The sequence below is a fragment of the Macrotis lagotis genome, chromosome 6, assembly GCF_037893015.1.
Source record: "Macrotis lagotis isolate mMagLag1 chromosome 6, bilby.v1.9.chrom.fasta, whole genome shotgun sequence".
Classification (NCBI taxonomy): Eukaryota; Metazoa; Chordata; class Mammalia; order Peramelemorphia; family Peramelidae; genus Macrotis; species Macrotis lagotis.
Window position 1 is genome coordinate 41,311,113 of NC_133663.1, and position 22,931 is coordinate 41,334,043.

Below are 22,931 nucleotides of genomic sequence, written 5' to 3' on the forward strand. Positions count from 1 at the left end.
CTTTCCTTTCTCCCTCCCCCTTTCTCCCCTCTTCCTTTCCCCTTCCTTTCTCTCCTTCCTTCCCCCTTCCTTTCCTTTCTCCCTCCCCCTTTCTCCCTCTTCCTTCCTTCCCCCTTCCTTTCCTTTCTCCCTCCCCCTTTCTCCCCCTCCCTTTTCCCTGTCTCCCTGTCCTCCCCCCGCCCCGCCCCTCGCGGTTGGCCTCGGCGCAACCTCCGCGCACGCGGCCGGGCCCTCTGCGGCTTCCGTCGCCCCTGCAGGCGGCGGACAGGGCCCGGCCGGGGGCGGGGCGCGCCGAGCTTCCGGCGGGCGCCCCGCACTTCCGGCGCTCGCGGGCCGGCCTGCGCCGAGGCGGCCGCGGCGGGGGAGGAGGCGCGCGAGGGGAGCGCGGCGGGGCCGGGCCGGGCCGGGGCCGCGCCGCGCCGCGCCATGGACCGCGACCTGCTGCGGCAGGCGCTGGGCTGCCACGGGCCGTCGCTGCTGGCCCTGCTCCGCGCCGAGCAGCAGGACAACCCGCACTTCCGGGGCCTCCTGGGCCCGGCCGCCGACGCGGGCCGCGGGCCGCCGCCGCCGCAGGCCAGGTAACGGCGGGCGGGCGGGGGGCGGGGCGGCGGGCGGGGGGCGGCCCGGGGCCGACCGCGCGCTCTCGTGCAGGAAGGAGCGGCGGCCCGACGCCCTGCAGGTCCAGCGGCTCATCTCCCGGAAGGCCGACCTGCTGTTCGCGCTGTCCTGGAAGCAGCCCGCGCCGGCGGCGGCCGGCCCGGCGGAGGCCGGCGAGGGTAAGCGGGGCGGGGCGCCGGGGGCCGGGGCCGGGCCGGGGGCCCGCGCCGCCTCACCGGCCCCTCCCGCCGCAGACGCGTTCGCCGTGCTGCCGCCGCTGGAGCAGTTCATGGGGGTCCCGGGCGCGGACCGCAGGGAGCTCTTCTTCCGGGACGCGGAGCGCGGCGACGTGGTGATCGGGCGCATCAGCTCCGTCCGGGACTTCGGCTTTTTCATGGTGCTCGTCTGCCTGAGCAGCGGCGTCGTCCGGGACCTGGCGCACTTGGACATCACCGTAAGCCCCGCCCCCGCCGCAGGCCCCGCCCCGCGCGGCGGCCCTGGGGCCCGGAGGACCCGAGTAGTGACCCGGCCGCGCGGCCTTGGGCGAGCCGCTTCGGCCCCTGCATGGAGGGTGGCCCCTGGGGCCCGGAGGACCCGAGTACTGACCCGGCCGCGCGGCCTTGGGCCAGCCGCTTCGGCCCCTGCATGGAGGGTGGTCCTGGGGTCAGGAGGACCCGAGTAGTGACCCGGCCGCGCGGCCTTGGGCGCGCCGCTTCGGCCCCTGCGTGGAGGGTGGTCCTGGGGCCCGGAGGACCCGAGTTCAAATTTGGCCTGGGGCAAGTCATTTAACCCAATGGCGTTGCAAAAAAAAAGTTTAGTAAAAAAACTTACCACAAGTTTTTTGTTTCAGATGCCTTTACCTTGTTAGCTCTCATCATCATTTATTACATTTGTATATGAACACGTTGGAAGAGAAGACACTTGGTGGGGCATTTTAAAATGTAATCAGATATCTAATAGCTGAGAAGATGAGTGGCCTCCATTTTAGGTTTACTTGTTTAAATATGGCAGTAAATGAATGTTCTTCCCAATGTATTGTTTATTTGGGGAAAATGCTGGGAATGCCACTGATGAGACACTCTGCATATGCCCTCTCGATTTTAAAAATGAACTTTAAAATGCTTTTAATAGTCATCGCCACAAATGATGCGATGAATGCATATTGGATTTCTCTACAAGAAGCTTTGCTGAGGCAACATGCTCTTTTAATGATCTAAGACAGGGTTGTTCAGAATGCAGCCTGTGGGCTATATGTGTCACTCAACGGGATTTTATGCAGCCCCTGTGAGTTTACTAAATGCCTTAGAAAACAAAGCCCAGGGGCAGCTAGGTGGCACAGTGGTTGGAGTTCAAATCCCACCTCAGAGGCTTCATTGGGCAAGCCACTTAACCCCAGTTGCTTTGCAAAACACCGAAAACAAAGAAAACAAAGCCCATCTATCTACCACAGAGCTCTCCCTAAAAGGACAAATCAAAATATGTGGTCTCTTGTTTTGATGAAACCTTTTAAAAGTAAGGTTGGACAGCCCTGATGTAAGAGATTCTTTGAGATGTGTGCTTAGGAAGAAAATGCCCTAAACCGTTGCATCTGTTCTTTGACTTTGAAAGAAAGTACTAGAGAAATTCAGATTTTGAGTTATAGTGGCACCATCTTATGTGATGATACTAAGACATTGTACAGTCTCTTTTTTTCACAGTGGGCAGTTTGATATCTCATAGATGCATGTTCAGAATACTAAAGCTCAGGGCAGCCAGGTGGCACAGTGGATACAGCACCGGCCCTGGAGTCAGGAGGACCTAAGTTCAAATCCAGTCTCAGACACTTAATAACTACCTAGCTTTGTGCAAACTTGAGCAATTCACTTAATGCTATTGCCTTGCAAAAAAAATTAGTAAAACTCAAAGTTTAAAAGCAATCACCTACTATTTGTCTCAAATTATATTGAAGGAACAGTAACATATCTGAATTCTTCACCTTGAAGTCCTGCCTTTTTTTAGCCTCATCCAAGCACCTTGCTGGGCATAGAGATTGGGTGCCTGGAGGTAGTAGGAACAGGATGCATGAAAAAGGTCAGATTTTTTCATGTATAGGTTATGAGAAGCAATTATTTTTGGTAGTAAGACTTTAGAGATTCAAATGAAATGTATGTGACATACTCAAAAAACTGAAGTTTATATCATTGTCAACTACTAATTTGTGTTTAATATTTACCATAGACTAGTGCTTGAAGAATAGTGATCTGCATCAGGTTGAAGCCAATCCCTCTCAATCCTCTTCTTCCGACTAAAGAAGTTTTGAATGCCATTAGGTTCATCTAGTGTGGCAGGACTCCTGGTGATGATCCTGTTGGGGGGCCGCTGTTCATACATAAGTCGACTGAAATCTTCCAGGTTGTATGACAAGAGGAGGTTATCCCCAGCAGTTCAAGGATGCCTTCATTGTCTGTCTTTGTAAAGGAAAAGTGACCATCATAAGGCAATCTCTCTCTTTTAGTCATTACTTACAAGATTCTTGCTAGAGTCCTGAATAGACTGATCCTTCACTTGGAAGCCAGTGTAGCCTCAAGAGAGGACCAAGAAACAGTTAATAATGGTGTTTGCTCCTCAGCGACTCTGGAAGAAATGCCATGAGTAGAACTGAGGTCTGCACAATGTTTATCAAATCTAACTAAAGCCTTTAATACTGTCATTTGTGACAATTGGTGCAAGATTGTGGCAAAATATGGTGGTCAGTATTGTATGGCAGTTCCACAATGACATGCTTGCATGGGTTCTGGATAATCAGTGGTGCCTCCCAAGCTTTCCTAGTCTCAAGTTGAGTGAAGCAGTACTTTGTGTTTGCCCCCATGCTTTTTAGTTTGATGTTTTCAGCAACATTGCTGGATGCCTTCAACAAGGAAAAAAACATCATCAAAGTCAGCTGTGTCACTGACAGTAAATTATTTAATTTGAAAAAGCTACAAGCAAGAATAAAGTGGAGGAAGAATTGACTTTTTTGTGGGCAGATTTTTTTTTACTCAGTGCAGCCTCTGAGACTGAAATCCAACAAAGCATGGATCAGTTCTGTTTCTTGCACTAATTTTAGCCCAACAACCCCAAGAAAATAGAAGTTCTCTACCATCTATACTGAAGGGCTACAGAGCCATTGTGGTGACCTTACTGTTGTATGCCTGTGAAACCTGGACAGTCTACTGGCACCAGCCCAGGAAACTGAATCACTTCCATTTGAATTGTCTTCATAAGAATCTAAAGATCACTTGGCAAAATAAGGTTACTAGGCTCCAAGGTCCTTTTTCAGGTTCAACTGCCAGAGCATTCAAACACTGCAGAGTGAGACTGGTGGCCTTGGCACAATATTCAAATGCCAAATATACACTTGCTTAAGACTTTTATGGAGAACTCACATGAGGCCAGAAGAAGCAATACAAGAGAACTTGAAGGACTTTGGATCTGATTGTGAGACATGGGAGATACTGGCATAAGACTGTCCAATATGCTGTGTCTGCATCAAAGAAGGTGCTCTGCTCTATGAGAAAAGCAAAATTACAGTAGTTCAGATGTAACAGATCATTAGAGATGTTTCCACTCTAAATGTTCTTAATGACTAGTACCTGACATGTGTAAAGCTTTTCTGAGTTTGTGATGGTCTGATCATCCCACCTTCCACTGACTCCCATAAACATTTTGTTTCTGCTTTCAGATCTTTGGATGTGCTATTATCCCAAACCAAGAATGTGCCTTTCCATCCTCTCTTCTATTTCATTTTTGAATTCACTTTAAGACTTCAAATATTTAAGGAGAGCTATCTTGTCACCTTCCAAGTGATATCAGCTCCAATGCTAAAAATGATTAATAATTTCTATAGTCTATTTCCATGTAACAAGGCATCTAGACCCATCAGCCTGTAGTTTGTTACTGTCCCTCTCAAAAAATAACACATGATTTGAACCCAGCATTGTAGGTGTTGTCTCACCAAAGCAAAGACTATAAACCTAACCTCTTTAGTTGGACACTCTTTACTTCTGTTAACATCATATTAGCTTTTTTGGCATCAATGAGTTTGCAAATCATTAAAACTCTGACAGACTACTGCCAGCCAAGTTCCCCCAATTTTGAGTTTGTGAAATTAATTTTGATCTTAATTTAAAACTACATTTTTCCCTTTTAAATTTCATCTCACTACTTGGGGATCATCCTTTTGATCTCTCCAGATTGCTCTGAATCTTGATTCTGCCATCCATTGCATCAGATTAAAAAAAGGCCAGATGTCTTGCAAGACTTGACAGATTTTGACCAGGATATATAACCTTCTGAGCTAAATAACCATAAATTTTCCTTCAAAATTGAACACAAGTCAGTATTCTTTGGGTGCAGTTGATCCAACTACAAATCTATCTAACTACTGTCTTCTAGCTTACTTTTCTTCATCCTAGCCACAGAAATATTAAAAAACTTCTAATTTGCTGAAATCAAAAATCTCATTTCTGCAGCATTTTCTTGATTTATGACTTTAACGGTAGTGATCTTTAAGAGCTCACAATCTCACATTTAAGCAGGTGTGCCTTCACACCTCTTTGCATTCCTCGCTGTGCCTGGTTGTGTGGGTTGCTTTGTGTTCCTGAATAAATATTGAATTCCTTATGTGTAAAAATTCTTTTTACATTTTCCCCAAATAAAAATACATTAGGAAGAACATTCATTTACTGCCATAAGTAAATCTTAAAAGGATATGTAGAAGTAAGTAAGCCTAAAATAGAGGCAGCTCATCTTCTTTATTAGAAACCTCAATGAGTTTTTGTTGAGGAATATTGGATACCCTTGAAGACATTCTAAGTTAGGTGACAGCAAGAGGATTTCGTCAGAAATGAGTGGCATATCAGGTGTATGAGGTGACTAACCTTGCTAGAGCATAGAAGAATGTAATGGGCAGCAAGGACAATATGGGAAAATTAAGAGTGATACCAGATTACAGAGAGCCTTGAATTCATTAAGAATTGATCATACAGGTGGTATAGAGTTTAACTAATGTGTAGTGGTACTGTAACAAGATTAATCCTATAGCTGTGAGTAGTATTTATTAGTAGGCAAGAAATTCAAGACAGCAGTAGTTATAGAAGAGTATTCTGAGCTGGACTTGAGGAACTCTTAAGACTAGGGTATTAGTAGTTTAATTGAAAAGAAAGGAACATTTAGTAGATCAGCAAGAATCGGGGTAAAACGTCCTGTTAGAAGATAGATGGCAAGAGGAAGAAAGAAAAGCTGTAGGCATTCCCAGGTTGGATTGACTTGAACTTTGGGGAGGTGACTTTTTTTGTTTGTTGCTTTGTGTTTTTGAGGGTGCTCTCTTAATTTTAATCTAAAAGATTAAAGAATTGTTTTGATTGTTTCATTACTTCATGATTATAAATATTTTACTATTCTAACTAATTGAAAAACTTTTATATGAGATTTAATTCTTAAAATGGACCAGCTAAAGCATTGTTTACCCTCCACCACACAGAAATTTTAATTTAATAATTAAACTATTTTAAAATTAGAATTGTTTACTTTAAGTACTATATTAACTTTCAACAATTACAGTAAGCCAACTGGGTAAAGAAATGACATTGATTTTTTTCAAATGACCAAATTTTGTTCAATTTTTTGTATCTTCTACTGTAGGCTCTATGTCCATTAAGAGATGTGCCTTCTCACAGTAACCATGGTGATCCATTGTCTTATTATCAAACTGGTGACCTCATTCGAGGTAATCCTTTTTATTTAAATAAGATGGAATAATTTTTTTAGCAAATTTCTGAAAAAATAATATTTCTTCCTCTTTTTCATAGATGCTGTTTTCCTAATATTTTCAACTCTTGTCTCTCATATATCTTAGCCGGAATTAAAGATATTGACCGCTACCACGAGAAGCTTGTAGTGTCCTTGTACAGTTCTTCTCTTCCACCTCACCTATCTGATATGAAATTAGGTGTAATTAGTTCTGAAGATCTCCCTTTACATTACAGGTATTAATCTTAATCTCTCTTTGCACTGTAATTAATTCATTATTGTTTCAGTTTAGTATATATTGCCATTAACTGATAGTTTTATTAAGTAATATCAGCACCATTCTTCAAAAAAAACCTGTTTTGTTATTTCATTTCACTGATTACACAGTGTTATTTTTTTTCAGTAATTCTAAAAAAACAGGAAAAATTATTTTTATTCCATGTCAAAAGAACTGAATCCCACTTTTTACCTCCACCCCGTGTTGTAAAGCCAAGAAAACCTTTTTAAACTTTAGGCTTGTATTTTGGTTGTTGGGGGAAATACCGAGTCCTCCTACAAACTCCCAATTTATAAGGTTGCAGAATGCTAATTTATATTACCTCATTTTTACTCACACAGCACCCCTATTAAATGTAAGTGAGGAACCTGAGGCCCAGAGAGATTCAGCCACCCATCCCAAGAACATCAGAGACAAGGCTCGAACTTGGGTCTTGACACTCAAGGGCAGAGCTCTTTGGAGTACACTACTTTGTGTTGTTTCTCTTTATAAAACCTAGGAGATAGATTCTAATATTTGAAAAATAAATGTGTAGAAAACTCATGTGTTTGTTTCTTATTTTCTTCTTTTTTAGGAGGAGTGTTGAATTAAATAGTAATTCTTTAGAGTCCTATGAAAATGTCATGAAGCATTCCATGGGATTTATGAATCCAGGAGTAGTTGAATTTCTTCTAGGAAAACTAGGAATAAGTGAATCCAATCCACCATCTTTAATGAGAGGCCTTCAGAGGTATTACTATAGCTATGTATCATTTTGGAGGGTGGGGGGAGGGGAGGAAAAGTGGGATTAAAAAAATCCAGCATTTGGGGGGGCATCATGAACTTGGGGGATACCTATATCACAGTGTCTTCACCTCTAACAGGCTTAAAGGAAAGTAAATGGCTATTAGAAAATCAGTTAGCACCAAACAAAAAAGGGAGAAGAACATTGGTACAGATGAGAGATGAGCTTGGCACTACTTTGACTGTGATTTCTTCTTTCCCTGATATTTCTGTGCTTCCAAGTAGGCAGCAGCCACAGTTCCTTAGGGGAGGAATTGGGATCATTTGTTAATCAGCTCCAGGCTTTTCACTCAAGGTAGGAAAGGGAATCTTCAGCTCAGTAGGAGAAATTAGAGTTTAATCAAGATATTTTAAAGTGTCTGTAGAAAACTATAGAGGGCCCTGGCATTCTGAGTTTGGGGACAACCCATCTTCTTTGTACATGGTATCTCCCCTAGCCTCACATGCTATCATCATGGCTCCAAAGCCAGTGACTCCCTTTTCTTTGGGAACAACTCATGGGCATGAATTCATGTATTTATTTAGTATTTCACTTATTTAGTATTAAGCTCCTGTTGCATTGGCAGTACAGTGTTTGACAGTGGGGGGACCTAATCACTAGATCACTAGAAAGGGGAAAAAAAGATGGAAGAATTTTCCCCTTTTAGATATGTGCTAGTATTAGTAATATGATCATTTGTGGATAATCAGTGATGGGCCCTCAGTGGGCTATAGTTTTTCCAGCCCTATTTTCCATATTGGCTTCACCTGTCATGAGTGCTTACAAAGTCTAAGGCACAAACCTGATGGAAATGTGAAACGTACAAAGTTTAATTGTGTATTTTTTCTATTTTATAGGACAAATTTCTCTGAAGAAGATTTTGCTTTTACATTACGGAAGAAACAGTCTGCTTCCTGGGCTTTAAAATGGTACGACAAGTTTTGGCATTATGAGGAAAGGCTAAAGTTTATAGATGGTCAGCATTTTTCTAATAGTATTAAAACTTGTTTGCCAATTCTGTGCTATAAAATCTTTAACAGGTATTTATAGATGTGAACCAAGGGTAAAGAATGTGAAAAATCAAAGAAGTGAATCATAGCCATTAAAAATTGTCACACCTTTCTCTAAATTGGTTGACAACTTCATCATGAAGACAATATTTGAGGACATTTTCTTCTTGAAGCAATTTTTACTTTTGAGGAGATCTTGAAAATAATTATTGAAATATGTTATGTTTGAGGACAGTGGATATTTGGTATTATAAAGTTTCAAAATAGAATCAGTGTTTGTGGTTATATCCGGACTTAGTTCCTAACTTTCCACCATTGTTTTATTTGTATTTATATTGATCTAAATTTTTTTCTTCCTTTTACCTTTTTAAATATAATTTTGTATTTTCCCCAAATACATGTAAGAACAATTTTTAGCATTTGTTTTTTAAATTTTTGAGTTCCAAATTCTTTCCCCTCTCTTCCTTCCCACCCCTTCCTATAGGTTATGCTTGTACAATCAAGCAAAACATTTCCTTAAAGAAAATATATCAAAAAAAATAAGGAAAAAGTATTCTTCTATCCTCATTCAGACTCCATCAGTTCTTTCTGTAGAGTGTTTTTCATCATAAATCCTTCAGAATTGTCTTGGATCCCTGTGTTGCTTAAAATAGCTAAGTCATTCACAGTTGATCATCATACAATATTGCTTGTTCTATTTATGATGTTCTGGTTCTGCTTTTTTCGCTTTGCTAATTGATATAAGTCTTTTCAGATTTTTCTAAGAGTATCCTGATTATTTCTCATAGCCCAATAGGATTCCATCATATACCACAACTTGTTCAGCCATTCCCCAGTTTTGAACATCTCGATTTCAAATTCTTTGCCCCATCACTAAAATAGCTGCTATAAATTATTTTTGTGCATAGTCCCTTGTCCCTTTTGTTTTTATCCCTTTAGGATATAGACTTAGGAGCAGTGTCACTTGGTCAAAGGGTATGTTATACATAGTTTTATAGTCCTTTGGATGGATAAAGTCCCACATTTCTCTACAGAATGATTGAATCAATATACAACTTTACCAACAGTATAATAATTTCTCAGTTGTCTCATATCCCTTCCCTTTGTTATTGTCTTTTCCTTCATATTTGTCAATCTGATAGGTGTGAGGTGGTAGTTCAGAGTTTTAATTTGTACTTCTTTAATCAATAGAGATTAAAAGCATTTTTTCATATGACCATAGATAGCTTTGATTACTTCATTTGAAAACTGCCTGTTCATATCCTTTATCTGTTTTATCATTATTTCTATAAATTTGGCTTGGTTCTCTATATAATGAGAAATAAGATCTTTATTGGAGAAACTTGGAAATTCTTTTTCACAGTTATGATTACTATCGCTCCATTCTATATCTTCCATTTATGCTACTCGTTCTTTCCTTTCACCCTATCCATTCGCATGTTTTCCTTCTGACTTTTACCTCCCCCAATCCACCCTTCCTTCTATCAGTGCCATCATACCTCCCTCCCACACATACACATCCTCTTAATCCTTTCCCCTTCTATTTTCCTGTAAGGGGGGATATATTTCTATACTGAGTGTGTATGTTATTCCCTCTTTGAGCTAATGCTGATGAGAATAAGGTTCACATCCTCTCCCTCTACCTCCCTCATCTTCCCCTCCACTGTAAAAACTCTTTTATGTCAGATAATTTGCCCCATTTTGCCTCTTTCTTTCCCCTTTGCATTTCTCTTTCTCACCCCTTAATTTTGTTTTTTATATAATCAGAATTTATATATAATACATTCACTTTGCACCAGTATCCCCTGGATACATCTTCTAACTGCCCTAATAATGATAGTTCTTTTGAGTTATAAGTATGATTTTCCCATGTAGGAATGCATACAATTTAATCTTATTAAATCCCTTATGATTTCTCTTTTCTGTTTACCTTTTTATGCTTTTGAATCTTGTATTTGAAAGTTAAATTTTCTATTCATCTCTGATGTTTTCATAAGGAAAGCTTAAAATCCTCTTTTTCATTGATTGTCCATTTTTTCCCCGAAGGATTATACTCAGTTTTGATAGGTGATTTTTTTGGTTGTAATCCCAGCTCTTTTGCCCTCTGGAATATCATATCCCAAACCTTCTGGTCCTTTAATATCAAAACTGCTTAATCTTGTGTTATCCTAATTCTGGTATCACAATAATTTGAATCATTTCTTTTTGATTGCTTGCTCTATTTTCTCCTTAACATGGAAGTTCTGAGATTCGAGTATAATATTCCTGGGAGTTTTCATTTTGGGGTATCAGGAAGTGATTGATAGATTCTTCCAATTTTTTTTTAACCTTTTGGTTCTAGAGTATCAGAGCAGTTTTCCCCTGAGATTTTCTTGAAAGATGATTTGTAGGCTCTTTTTTTTTTGATAGTCAGGTAGTTCAGTAATTCTTAAGTTATCTCTCCTGGATCTGTTCTCCATGGCAGTTGTTTTTCCAATAAGATCTTTAATGTTTTCTATTTTTTTAATTCTTTTGATTTTGTTTTATTGTTTCTTGATGTCTCGTAAGGTTTTCATTTATCAAATTCTAATTTTTAAGGTATTATTTTCTTCAGTGAGCTTTTGTAATTCCTTTCCCATTTGACCAGTTCTGTTTTTTAGGGTATTCTTTTCTTCTGTGTATTTTTGTGCCTCTTTTACCACATGGCATGTTCCATTATTTAGATGTTATTTTCTTCAGTAATTTTTGTACCTCCTTTACCATTTCTCTTCCAAGTTTTTCCTCTACTTCTCTTAACTTGATTTTTAAATTTTTAACTCTTCTATGGCCTAAGACCAATTCATATTTTTCTTTAAGGCTTTGGATGAAGTAGTTTTAATTGTCAGGATCTTTTTCTGCTATTTGCTTATTTTTCTAGCCTATTCTCATCTTTTACATCTATATGAAAGTGTGAAGGGCACTGTCCCAAGCATCAGAGCGTGTGTGCATGTGTGCGCACATGCACAGTTGTTTTCAGAGGTAATTCTGGAAAGCTGTAAGTTTTTGGTTCTTCCAAGTGGTGTAACCTATGGAAAGGTATGTTTGCTACTTTTCTGGCTTGTCCTCTGGTCTGTAAGTGGCCACAAGATTTCTTTTCAACCCTCAAATTGTCACCAGCTCTCTCTCTCTCTCTCCCCCATTGCTGCGCGCTGTGGTGCAACAGAGTCCTGCCTCTGATTGCCAGCAAGGAACCTCTACAATCTTTAGCCAGTTGTCTGACCCCCTTGCCATTTGTAGGCCAAGAGTTCTGGAAAGCACCAATGATTCACTGATTTCCCCAAGACCTTCAGCTGATGTGTGGGGGTGTCACCTACGACTGTGCCTCATTCTCACCCCAATGCAACAGACTTTTCCTGCCAACTTTCTAAATTGTCTGGGCTAGAAAATTGTTTCACCTTTTGTGTGCTCTGCCATTCCAGAATCTGTTTTGGGGTATTATTTAAAGTTAATTGGAGAGGTTTGGGGGAGAACTCAGGCAAATCCTTGCCTTTTCCCTATCATCTTCACTCCACTTCCTCATCAGCAATAGATCTAAATATTTCTAAACAGAAATGATACTTGATGAGGATATGGCTTGCAAAAGAGCTGAATGAGAATTTTAAATTATATTAGCAAATTATCCTTGTTTCTGATGTTTGGTGTTTTCATGGCAAGGGAAGTTGAGAGAGTGATATGATACATCCTGTATTTTTAGCTATACAAACCTTTATGAAGTTTATGAATTGTATGTAATACCACATTCCACATACTGCTTGCTTTCTTGTAATAGGTTATGAGTATCATTTTGTCAGTAGATAAGAGAGTAAATTTGTTCTGATTCAGCTACATCTGTCTTTGTCCTTATTGTGACTAGTGACATACACTGCCATAGTTCGAATTTATGACTTCTGGAAGCTAATTTGTTCCATTAAACCCCTAACAATAGGTTTGGTATTACCCTTGTTCTGATTTGGGTTGGCAAACTCTGCCACATATGACTCCTTTCCCAGTTTTTATATAATTAGCAACTAATTATATATGTATAATTATAAGCCATATCCAAGCAGGCGATTGTTATTTGCGAACTTCCATTCTAGATTATGACAAAGGACAGTTATTGCATTGTTTTAGACTGATGCACCTCTTTTCAAGCCCTGGATGCTGTTAGTGTGGCCTAACCTCTAATGCTCCTACCAAACCAAAAAAGATTCAAATCAAAGTAATTTTATTGTGGATCTGGGGCGGCTAGGTGGTGTAGTGGATAAAGCACCAGGCCTGGAGTCAGGAGTACCTGGGTTCAAAATAATTACCTAGCTGTGTGGCTTGGGCAAGCCACTTAACCCCATCTGCCTTGCAAAAACCTAAAAAAAAAAAATTGTATTGTGGATCGATTGTCTCAAGTACAATGAAGGATCACTGTGTTGTCCCCTGGCTGATGAATAAGTTTTTGGACGTAGTAGCTCTTAAGAACCATCTTCTAAATTCTGAAGGCATTGCAGTCTGGGTGGAAAGAATAAACCACACCCAATAAGTCTCTGGAAGTAGGAAAAAAACTTTATTGATAAATTGCATTCTTTTTACTTAATTTAGCAAGTTATTACTAGTGTGACAAATATGATTTTCTAGTATGTTGTAGAAAATGTGGCTTATCTTTTTTTCTAGTGTGAAGATTGGGGTTGATTATTTTAAAGTTGGCCGCCATGTGGATGCTATGAATGAGTACAACAAGGCTCTGGAAATAGATAAACAGAATGTGGAAGCTTTGGTAGCTCGTGGAGCATTGTAAGTGACCTCTCTGTGGAAGATGACTTTTAGGAAAGATTACAGCATAAATAGTACTTATTTGTAGTTTGTAGTACCTGAAATACTCTGTGTATTTTTGTATATTTGTATCTCTCTAGATATGCTACAAAAGGAAGTTTAAACAAGGCCATTGAAGACTTCGAAGTGGCACTGGAAACCTGTCCAACCCACAGAAATGCAAGAAAGTATCTCTGCCAGACCCTTGTAGAAAGAGGTGGCCAGTAAGTGTTGCATCCTATTTCTCTATATATATTTACAGATCCAAGATGGACCCTTTACAGTGAAATCTGCACATCTAGAATGGTTGAAGAATAAACAGTTGGCCAACAAATCCTTTTTATCTTCAGCTTTTGGGGAAAAATTTCTAAAATTTTTAGAAAGCACTGTCTAGCCATAAAAAAGACAGTATACTGAACATAGCTAAATGTTCAGTACACATTAAATTAATTATTATTAAAACAATTCTGTATACCATGCTTCCTTAGGATTATCATTCTTAGCATCATTCTTCAAAACAATTAATTCTGGTTAAATTCTGGATCAAAGTTTACTATATTCTTTTTTATTTAACTGCTATGTATGATTTATATTCAACCTATCATGCTAGTGCTATACATTACAGTAAACATTCACTAACAGGCAAAAAGACCAGCCTAAGTTGTAAAGTATTGTAAGAGAAGTGCAGTGAGAGAAGAGAAAGAAATGAAGGAATAAGGGAGAGGTAGTCACAAACCTGGGGTTCTGGGTTATCTCTAGCCCACAGGACCATGGGACCCTGGACAAATCTTTTAACTTGTGAGGGCCCAGGCCTGTACATCATAGTAAGAGTGCACTGCTCTGGCGAGCATCCTCCATGGCAGTCCTATCAGAATATAACAGAAGTAGTTCTTTATGATCAAAGACATACTTGACAAACCTCTCAAGCTATAAAGTGAGGTGGGTTTGGAACTGGAGAGCTCTAATAGGGACTTCGGGTGCAGTAGAGAAAGCCCAGGACCTAAGAAGGACTTCTGCCTGAGTTTAAAACTGGCTTCAGACACTTCTTTGTGTGACTCTGCACAGGTCAATTAGCCCTGTTTGACTTGTTTTCCTCATCTGTAGAATGAGCTGTAAAAGGAATTGGCAAAACCACTGCAGTATCTGCAGACCCCAAATGGGTCATGGAGAGTCAGGCACAACTGAAACACCACTAAATAACCACAGTTATGGGTTTAGACCTGGAGGACCCTAGTGGAATATCCCAGGGATCCACGCCTCATTGGCCCCTGGACTCTGGTCTTGTCCTCATTCTTTCTATGCCAAACCCATGACCAGCATGTCTCCCATCAGTGCTTCTCAAGTCCTTATCACAGGCTGCCAAGTGGAGCTAGAGGAAGTCAGCCTTCATCTCGCCTTGGTGCTGGGCCCTGGCTGCAGCTTTATCATTCATAGATTTCCTTGGCTCGTCCCAAAGAAGTTGTTCTAAATCTTGGCTCCTAAAGCCTCTCCCCTCCCAGCCTCCTCAACTTCACAAAATTGTATCCTGCCTCTTCACTGAGGTCATTCAAGATGAGCTCTGCTCCATTTCCTTCTCCCTCCACCCTTCCTTCCCTCAAGTCTCCCCTCTCCTTACAAAACCCTCCCCAGGGCCACCATCCTGTCAGGCTCTCACACTTTCTCAGCTAAATGAGTAGAAAACACTCTTGAGCAGCACACTTTGATTAAGCACCAACTGCATACTAGGCCTTGAGCCAAAGGCTGGAACTAGAGAGAAGTCTTGAAGGGGGAGGCAACATAAAAAAAAAATGAGCCATCTACAAACAATTAAAATCAGGATAAATGGGGGATAATCATCAGAGGGAGACAACTTCTTCATCACCTCCATTTCCTCCTCTTTGCCTTTCAATACCTTAGCAGTAAACCTGCTCAGGAGTTACCAGGCCTTTTTAACAATCCCACTGATTTCTTTTTAGTCCTCATCTGTCTGGGCCTACCTGTTGCATTTGACATTGTTGACCCTCCTTGACACTCTTGTATTGGTTTTTTTGGGACACTTTCTTCTGGTCCTCCATCTAATTGCCCAACAGCTCTGCTTCAATCTCCTCGGCCTGATTGTTATCATTATCTTTATGGGTTTGCCCTAAGACTGTAACCCATTTTTTCTTTCTACACTGTGCCCTACATCCAGTTTCTTTCCTTAGTTTCACACATCACCTCTGCCTATTAACTTTTAAATTTGTGTGTCCCAGACATATCTCAAGATCATTGTGTCCAAAACAAATTATCTTTATACCAAAACTTAACCTTTCGGACTTCTCTATTTTCTATCAAAGATGCTACAGTTCTTCCAGTCTCCCAGTAAAAGTTCACTTTTACTCACCCCCCATATATCCTTTTAGTTTCCAAATCTTTCTGTTCCTATCTTCACATCTTGCATCTCTCTATTTAGAGAGCCACTCCTAAAGCCCTCACTACTTCTGGTTTTGACTACTTTTGGCTTTGACTATTGCAGCAGTCTCCCTATCAAGTCTCTCACCATTAGTCCATTCTTTCATGCTGCTGTTTTTTTTTTTTTAAGACAGATCCACGTTACTTTCCTCTTCATCCAACTCCTCTGTTCGTTTCTTAAAGTCCTTCATAACCTTTGCCTAACCTCTGTTCCACCTCCTTAAAGCTTCGTTCCCCCTTCCCATCCTTTGCAGTAGTCAGTCTGGCCTAATTGTTCCTCACACACACACTACACCATATCCCATTCCTGGGCCTTTCATCTATTAAAAGGCAACCCAGGTACCACTTTGTACTTGAAGACCTTTCTTATATGCTGATTCTGCTAATAGCTCCCTTTCCTAACTACCTTCTTGGGTGGTGTTGTGTTGGAGAGGAACACCAAACTTAATTTCATACCCGATTCCAACATCACAGAAGCTTCAAAGGATTTCTGTCACCATGTAGGCTGACTCCCTGATTCCATAGAGCAAACTTCCATTATTTAGGTATGCCAGTACTCTCCATTTTGTATCTAAGTATGGGATGAGGTATTATCACAGTATAATTCAATTTTAGAGTCTGTTTTTGCTTACCTTCTCCCCTTCTAAATACTATGCCAGAGTTCACCCCAGAATAGACTTTTGGCATAAACATTTAACTTCCATGTGTCTTGTAAAGGAAAATGTCTCATATTACAAACCTTTTTTTAAACTTAGGCTAGAAGAAGAAGAAAAACTATTAAATGCTGAAAGCTATTACAAGAAGGCTTTGGCTTTGGATGAGACTTTTAAAGAAGCAGAGGATGCATTATCGAAACTGCACAGGCATATGCAGGTGATTCTTTATTTTCCCTTAAACAATTACTAACAAACTCAAAACCAAAATTTTGATTATTACACTTCCTTCTAGGAAAAACAAGTAAATCTATAAAATGAGATCATTCCTAATACTTGCTTCTTTTTCACAGATATTGTTTTAAGCTGTCCCTTTTTGTAGAATGCAACTAAATTGATGTTGATTTGAGCTTACCTAATTTTCAGTATTCAAAAGCAGAAAGTATTTTAAATATGCCTTCACAAATTGAGAATTCAGATTGCCCAAACATAAGTGGAGTTTTGAAGACTACTGGTGACTTGTTTACAAAATAAGTTGATAAATAGCTGAGCCCTCCCTTTACCAGTGGTTCTGTTTTTTAGTTACTTTAATGATTCTAAAATACTTATCATCAATTTAAATAAGTAGCTGAAAGTACATTTTCCTGTAATACTGATGATGATGTTTTCTCATATGCATTTTCTTCTGAATTGGACCGTTGCTGCTGTGTCTGTGACATCTGGTGCTGCTCATCCCCAACCACAAACTGGAAAATGATTTCTTATGTAAATCATGCATCCAACTGGGCTGCGATATTTTTTGAAATGGTTTGTATCCAAACATGGCAAATTCACCTTAAATACATTTTTATTGAAATCCTTTTATTTGGATTATTTGTAAAAATGCATGTGACTCAATTTAATCTACCTTTTTTGACCATTTTTCTTGTCTTTTCTCATCTATTTTATTTGGTCTTCATGTTTTACTGCCCTGGGTCATGGGTACCAATGCAATGGTTTCCCTTTTTTTAATGGAATACCAACTGCAATATGGCCTTCAATCCTCTACTGGTCATCCTGATGATTAATGCCAAACACCTCTATGATAAAATTTTCATATGTTTAAAAAACCCACTTATTTGATGTTGGAAATATGGTGATGTTGGTATGTTACTTTTGGCAATGGTGGGGGCTGGCTGATCTTGTAAAACACTGGGGTTCATATATTCTTCTATGTTTAATGTGTGGTTTTTTTTGATATCTGGGTTCTAAAAGAAATCTTTGGAATTAAGAGAAAAACAAGCTGAAAAAGAAGAAAAGCAGAAATCAAAGAAAATAGAAACAAGTGCAGAAAAATTGCGTAAGCTCTTAAAAGAGGAAAAAAGGTAAACCCATAACATTCCATTTATTTCAATTAAAGTGTCTACTGAATTGAGTTCAAACATCATATAGCAATAAAGTAAGTAAACAAATGCAATCTTCAGTAACTATCAGGAGTAACTAGAATTTCTGCTGATTTCAGGAATATGTAGCATAATACATTGTCTTCCCTAGAGTGTGGTGACATAAGTTATACTCAAAGGGATACCTAACTCTTTTTTCTAAGAACCTAAATCCTAAGTAAAAATCAGCAGTTGCTTGATCAGTAAAGATTTATATAGTGGGCTTACTTACAGGTAAGGAGCATGCTTCAAACTCCAAATCTGCTTTAGGATAGAGTCATTTTAGCAGACTTCCTTTTTAATTTACTTGGGAAGGGGGTAACAATTAAGTTTTAAGATTAAGCTAAGTGCATTCTTATTTTCTGGTTCCAGAGTATAATGCAGGACTAAAAAACTATTATTTGCAGAACTGAAGCAGAAGAGTCCAGTTATTTTAACCATATGTTTATTATTTTAGGACAAAAAAAAAAATTCTAGTCTCATTATTTTCCAGATAAATCTCTGGGTGCCCTGACAGGGTGAATGAGCAATGACCTTGACTTTTGTGCATCTTCTTGAAAGGGGACAGTTTTAGGCCATCGGTTGAAAAGTGGGTTCTCTGAACAGTAACAGGGCTTTATGAATTAACTACATTTTTTAGGTTAAAGAAGAAAAGAAAAAGATCTACTTCCTCCTCTTCAAGTGTTTCTTCAGTTGACCAGGTGGTTTCTTCTTCATCATCCTCTTCCTCTTCTGGTCACAAAAAGCATAAGAAAAGGAAGAGGAACCGTTCAGAGTCCTCTCGAAATTCCAAAAGGCATTCCTCCAAGGCTTCTGCACACCCTTCAGATCAGACTAGGAAAGAGGAGAGCTACCTGCTTCCAGCCAATACCTCAGCATCCTTTCTTAACCAAAAACAAGAAATGGAAAAACTGCTAGAAAATCAGGGTAGAGTAAAAGACAGAGAAAGAGGTAATACTCAGTCTTCATCTTCAACAGAAATTCCGGATAATTTTGGAGGTAGGTCTGAAGATTCAAGGGATTTTTATAATAGCTCTAGAACTCAGGCAAGTAGTAGCAAAAGTGAAAAGTCATGTAAACCAGACAGATACTATTCCAGTAGAAGAGATTTCTCTGGCTCATTCAGTAGAAATTCAGATGAAAAAACAAAAAATTTTAATAGAAAATTTGAAAAGGGAGCAGAGGGAAGAAAAGAACATTATAGGAAGTGGGAACCAGGGTCAATGAGATATTCTACTTCTCCAGCAGCATTGGACTGTTCATGGAAGTCTGTTGAAAAAAGCAAAAAATATGCAAATACTGGATTACATGATTTTAATAGAAATCAAGAAGAGCAAAGATCACAATTAAATACAAATCAAAAGAAAGAATCTGAAAATAGGGAAGAAAATTATGGGGATGAGATAGTAGAGGAGTTTGAAGAAGATGCATTAAATGGTAAAGAACGCTCAGAAAGCAATGTTAAGAAAAATCTGCCTCAAAATTTGCTTACTATATTTAATCAGATTGCTGAATTTGAAAAAGAAAAAGGAAATAAGAAAAACTGATTAGGTGCCAAAGAAATAGTTTCATGTTACTACTAAAGGGCATTAAGGTGTTTTTTATCTCCACTGTCCTTTAGTCTTTTATGCAGACTTCAGAGAACACACTCACTTGCATTTTTCTGTTTGAACTGTACTTACTTCTCTGTAGCATCCTTTTCCTAGCCAGGTTTTTTGATCACAAGCAGAATTTTTCATCTGCAGTAGATGAACAAACATCATTTTTTTAGAAAAGAACAAGGTGATTCAGTTTTAGCTGTTTACTTGAGAATGTTCCCATGTGATCAGAATTGATCTTTTTTATGACATTTTATCATATTTCTTTGCTAACCTCCTAACAGAAGTAGCCTTTTGGATTTAGGTTAAGAGAAAATTAGATGTGCACTTTAAAGATTCAGGCCATGTTTACTAAAAACTGATGGTTCCATTTTTTTCTATTGTTAAATGGAATTGAGCCTTGAGCTTCCGAAAGGGTTCACAGAATGGAATGTCTTGGATGTACTATTCTGTATCTGTAAAGAGTTGTTTTAAATATTAAATTTCATTGAAAACTCAAATGACCTCATTCATATGGGCAGCCTGGTTTCTGATTCTGTCTCCATTTGAGTATTCCTACTGAAAAAAAGGTTTCAGAGAAGCACCTTTATGAACAAAAGGCATGTGACAATTAATGGGCCAGAATGTGATCCTGATTACATTTAATCATTATTCCATTGTTTCTACTTTTGAGGACCTTTAAAAAAAATTTTGCTTACAGTGTTTCACATTAGTGGAATGAGGCAACTCCAAGATCTGCTTTGAATTGGAAAAACCATCATTTCCTGCCTACTCACTGGAATGTGTTGGGTTTTTTAAGCTAATTATACTTCATATTCTGGTTTTCTGAAAGTGCAGAAACAAATTCTAATTCACAAATTATATGCCATAACAAGTATTAACCAAGAAAAATTTTATTGAATCTGACATTTCTTCTCCCATCACAGCATCCAAGATCTTAGATGTTTTTTCATACTACCTAAAAAATATTTTACTCTCGTCAAGATGTAAAATTTCACAAGTGTAGAGTAAATTAAATTATGCATTCTTGCCAAAATAGTTCCCCATCCTGTCTGGTATGTGATCTCTAATATCACTCTTTCTGATAGTTGAATTCTTTTCATTTTATATTTCTTCTCATCACAGTGCAATATGAATCTTCATTTTGAACATTTGGCAAACTGCAATTTCCCCTCCTATTAAGATTGCTAAATAGAGCAAAATTTAATGCAACTTAATTGCATAAATATAAAATAAAAGATCTGAACAATCTATTGTAATATTTTAAAGGTTTCTTTAGAAAATAAATTTTGTAATTAGGATTCATTTCAAAGACTGAGTTTGAGCCCTTTCAACTACTAGAGCACATTGAATAGTTGGACACTTTAAAAAAAAGTTAAAAATGAATTTTTAAAATTGGATATACCTAAAAGTAGTAGTGTAGTGTGTCCAATTTGCCTGTGATTGATTGAGAAGCTCCTTGAATAGGTACACATTACCACTTGCCACAGAATAGGAAGAGGAAAGCTCAAGTATGGGATGTGTTAAGCTATTGAGGTTGGCAAGGCTTAAAACTACTCTTGAGAGTTTGGGGTGGCCTGCTCACTGTCTGGTCTCTTTCAGATTCCTATTAGATTGAATGACCAGTCTTAAAACACATCATCTTTCTAGTGGTAGAATTTATTTTTCATGGTTTGCATCAAAAGGTACAATTACTGAATAATGAGCATACCCTCTCTTAATGCAACTCCTACTGTATTAAAGTAAGGTAGGAGATGGGGGAAATTGTTTATGAAGTACAACCTTACTGAGAAGATGAAGCTACGTTTCCTTCTAGAACAAAATAAGGGAGAAAACATAGAAAAATGGTTTGTTCTTTTACTTAAGTGATTTTTGTTCATTTTTATACATATTTTTTCCTAAGTAGAATTTGATTACTTAGAATTTCCAGCAGTATCATATTCCAGCAGTATCATAATGTATTTTTCATAAACTAATATATAATACCTAAGAACAGACTCATTGTTTAACATTTAAAAACATTATTAAATATGAATTCATCCTGGAGCTAAAACAAATGTCACTTTTGACTTTTACCACTACTGGTACTAGGAAGACTGACTGAACTCCCCGGCGGAGATATTTCCAAGCCCAACTGCACAACCTTGGGTGAAATCGAGGGAGCACTCACAACACTCTTTGATGACCTAGGAGATAATGAGAATTAGTGAAAAACAATTATTTCTTCATTTTTAGTATTAAATTCCTTATTAGGACTAAGAGTAGTAGTCATTTGCATATAAGAATATCAAAGAGCATGTGTTGCCAGGAGTCTCATCCACCAACTTGGGGTGTCCACAGACAAAGGCTCAGGGCTTGGCAATCAATAACCTGGACCCTTGACCACTGAAGACCAAGCAGGACAGGGGTGTAGCTGTTTTTGCCTTCCCTGCCCATGTAAAGTTTGACCAGAAAGAACAGAAGAAAACTAGGTCAGGGTGGAGCAAGGGTGGACCTGATGGCCCTGGCTGCTCTGGTCAGAGGGTTTTTTATTTAGAGAGAAGGGTGGGCAGCTGTGATCATGAGCACCTCACCTCTGAATCCAAGGATGAAAGGGCCAATGTCCTGATTTTCACATATACAGTGTCCTGTCCCCCCAGTTACGCTTATCACACCAAGCATACACTGGTATTGATTCTACCTCTTAAAACTGCCCAGGGGCGATCTTTCTGATTCTTCCAGCTTCTAGTGTGAATACTGCCCCCCCACACCCAAATAAATAACCATTGTTTTCATCTCCCTAGATAAGAGTAGAAGTTCTTTTGGTCTTTGTGTCCCTTGTTGGGAATCAGCCCTGTACCCACACATGGGCATTCTGGCAGCTCCACTCCTCCAAAGGTTCTTGCAGCTGGCCAGTCCCAGGAGCCATGACGAGATGAGGTCATGGGCAACAACACACAAGATCTGGGATGACTTGTCCATCAGCCGTCATGGGGTGGGGGGGAGACGACAAAGCTACTTTCCATGGGTTACACAGACACTGTGGGGACCCTTGGCTGGCAGCAGGTGACACTGGCCTGTTCACCCCTCTGCACATGGCCTTTCCAGGGCCTCTCCTTCCTCCAGCACCCATCTGCGGCAATACTATGTAATGCTGTAAAAGCTATGGGCAGGGCTGGCACTCCTAGCCCTGAGCCCCGGGTAAGCCAGATGCAGGAAGCATTGAATGCCTGTTTCCTGACCTTCCTGACTGTGACCTCCCTTGAATTCCACTCATTTCCATACTGACCTGGCCGTCATCTCTTTCCAGTGCTTCAGTCCTGCATCTCCACAGCTGGCTTTACATTGCACATGGATCAGAGCCATCTAAACTCGGCATGTCCAAAAGGGAGCTATACCCTACACATCCCAGGCCCCCCACAACCTACCCCTTTATCAAACTCCAATTTTCCTTTGTGGGTACAATACTAGTTACACGGTTTACAACCTTGGCCTCCTCCATCACCAATCATTTGCCCAATTTTGTCAGTTCTTTCTCCATGATGTCTTTTCCATCCTTCCCTTTCTCCAATACAGCTATCACTCTCCCAAAGTTCTCTAACAGTCTTCCTCATTGGGCATCCTGCTTCCAGTCTCC

At 39.6% G+C, this 22,931-nt stretch overlaps 2 protein-coding genes across 3 annotated transcripts in view; one reads left to right on the forward strand and one right to left on the reverse strand.

Annotated features, from left to right (window-relative positions):
• Positions 1-393: 393 nt before the first annotated feature.
• Positions 394-19,815, forward strand: TTC14 (tetratricopeptide repeat domain 14). 2 transcript variants are annotated; one of them, XM_074190997.1, is made up of 12 exons: positions 394-578; positions 652-776; positions 852-1,051; positions 6,259-6,343; positions 6,473-6,602; positions 7,218-7,373; positions 8,264-8,335; positions 13,076-13,195; positions 13,315-13,437; positions 16,399-16,516; positions 17,551-17,660; positions 18,358-19,815. In XM_074190997.1, the coding sequence occupies exons 1-12, from the start codon at positions 427-429 to the stop codon at positions 19,262-19,264; spliced, it is 2,298 nt and encodes a 765-aa protein (XP_074047098.1). In that variant the 5' UTR covers positions 394-426; the 3' UTR covers positions 19,265-19,815. The 2 variants fall into 2 exon arrangements, 1 of the variants encoding a protein (XP_074047098.1); XR_012469326.1 differs by lacking the exon at positions 18,358-19,815 and having other exon boundaries at positions 16,399-17,103; positions 17,551-17,637.
• CCDC39 (coiled-coil domain 39 molecular ruler complex subunit) overlaps positions 19,286-22,931 on the reverse strand; it is a 49,378-nt gene continuing 45,732 nt past the window's right edge. The window contains exon 20 of the mRNA XM_074190996.1: positions 19,286-21,501. Within this exon, the coding sequence (XP_074047097.1) occupies positions 21,375-21,501 (127 nt within the window). The 3' untranslated portion in view covers positions 19,286-21,374. The remainder of the gene's footprint in view (positions 21,502-22,931) is intronic.

Bases quoted from the DNA above. Each gene is read 5' to 3' on its own strand.
- TTC14 (XM_074190997.1), top strand. From the start codon at position 427: ATGGACCGCGACCTGCTGCGGCAGGCGCTGGGCTGCCACGGGCCGTCG. The intron at 579-651 runs GTAACGGCGGGC...GCTCTCGTGCAG, and splicing joins CCGCCGCCGCCGCAGGCCAG to GAAGGAGCGGCGGCCCGACG. The intron at 16,517-17,550 runs GTGATTCTTTAT...GGGTTCTAAAAG, and splicing joins AACTGCACAGGCATATGCAG to AAATCTTTGGAATTAAGAGA.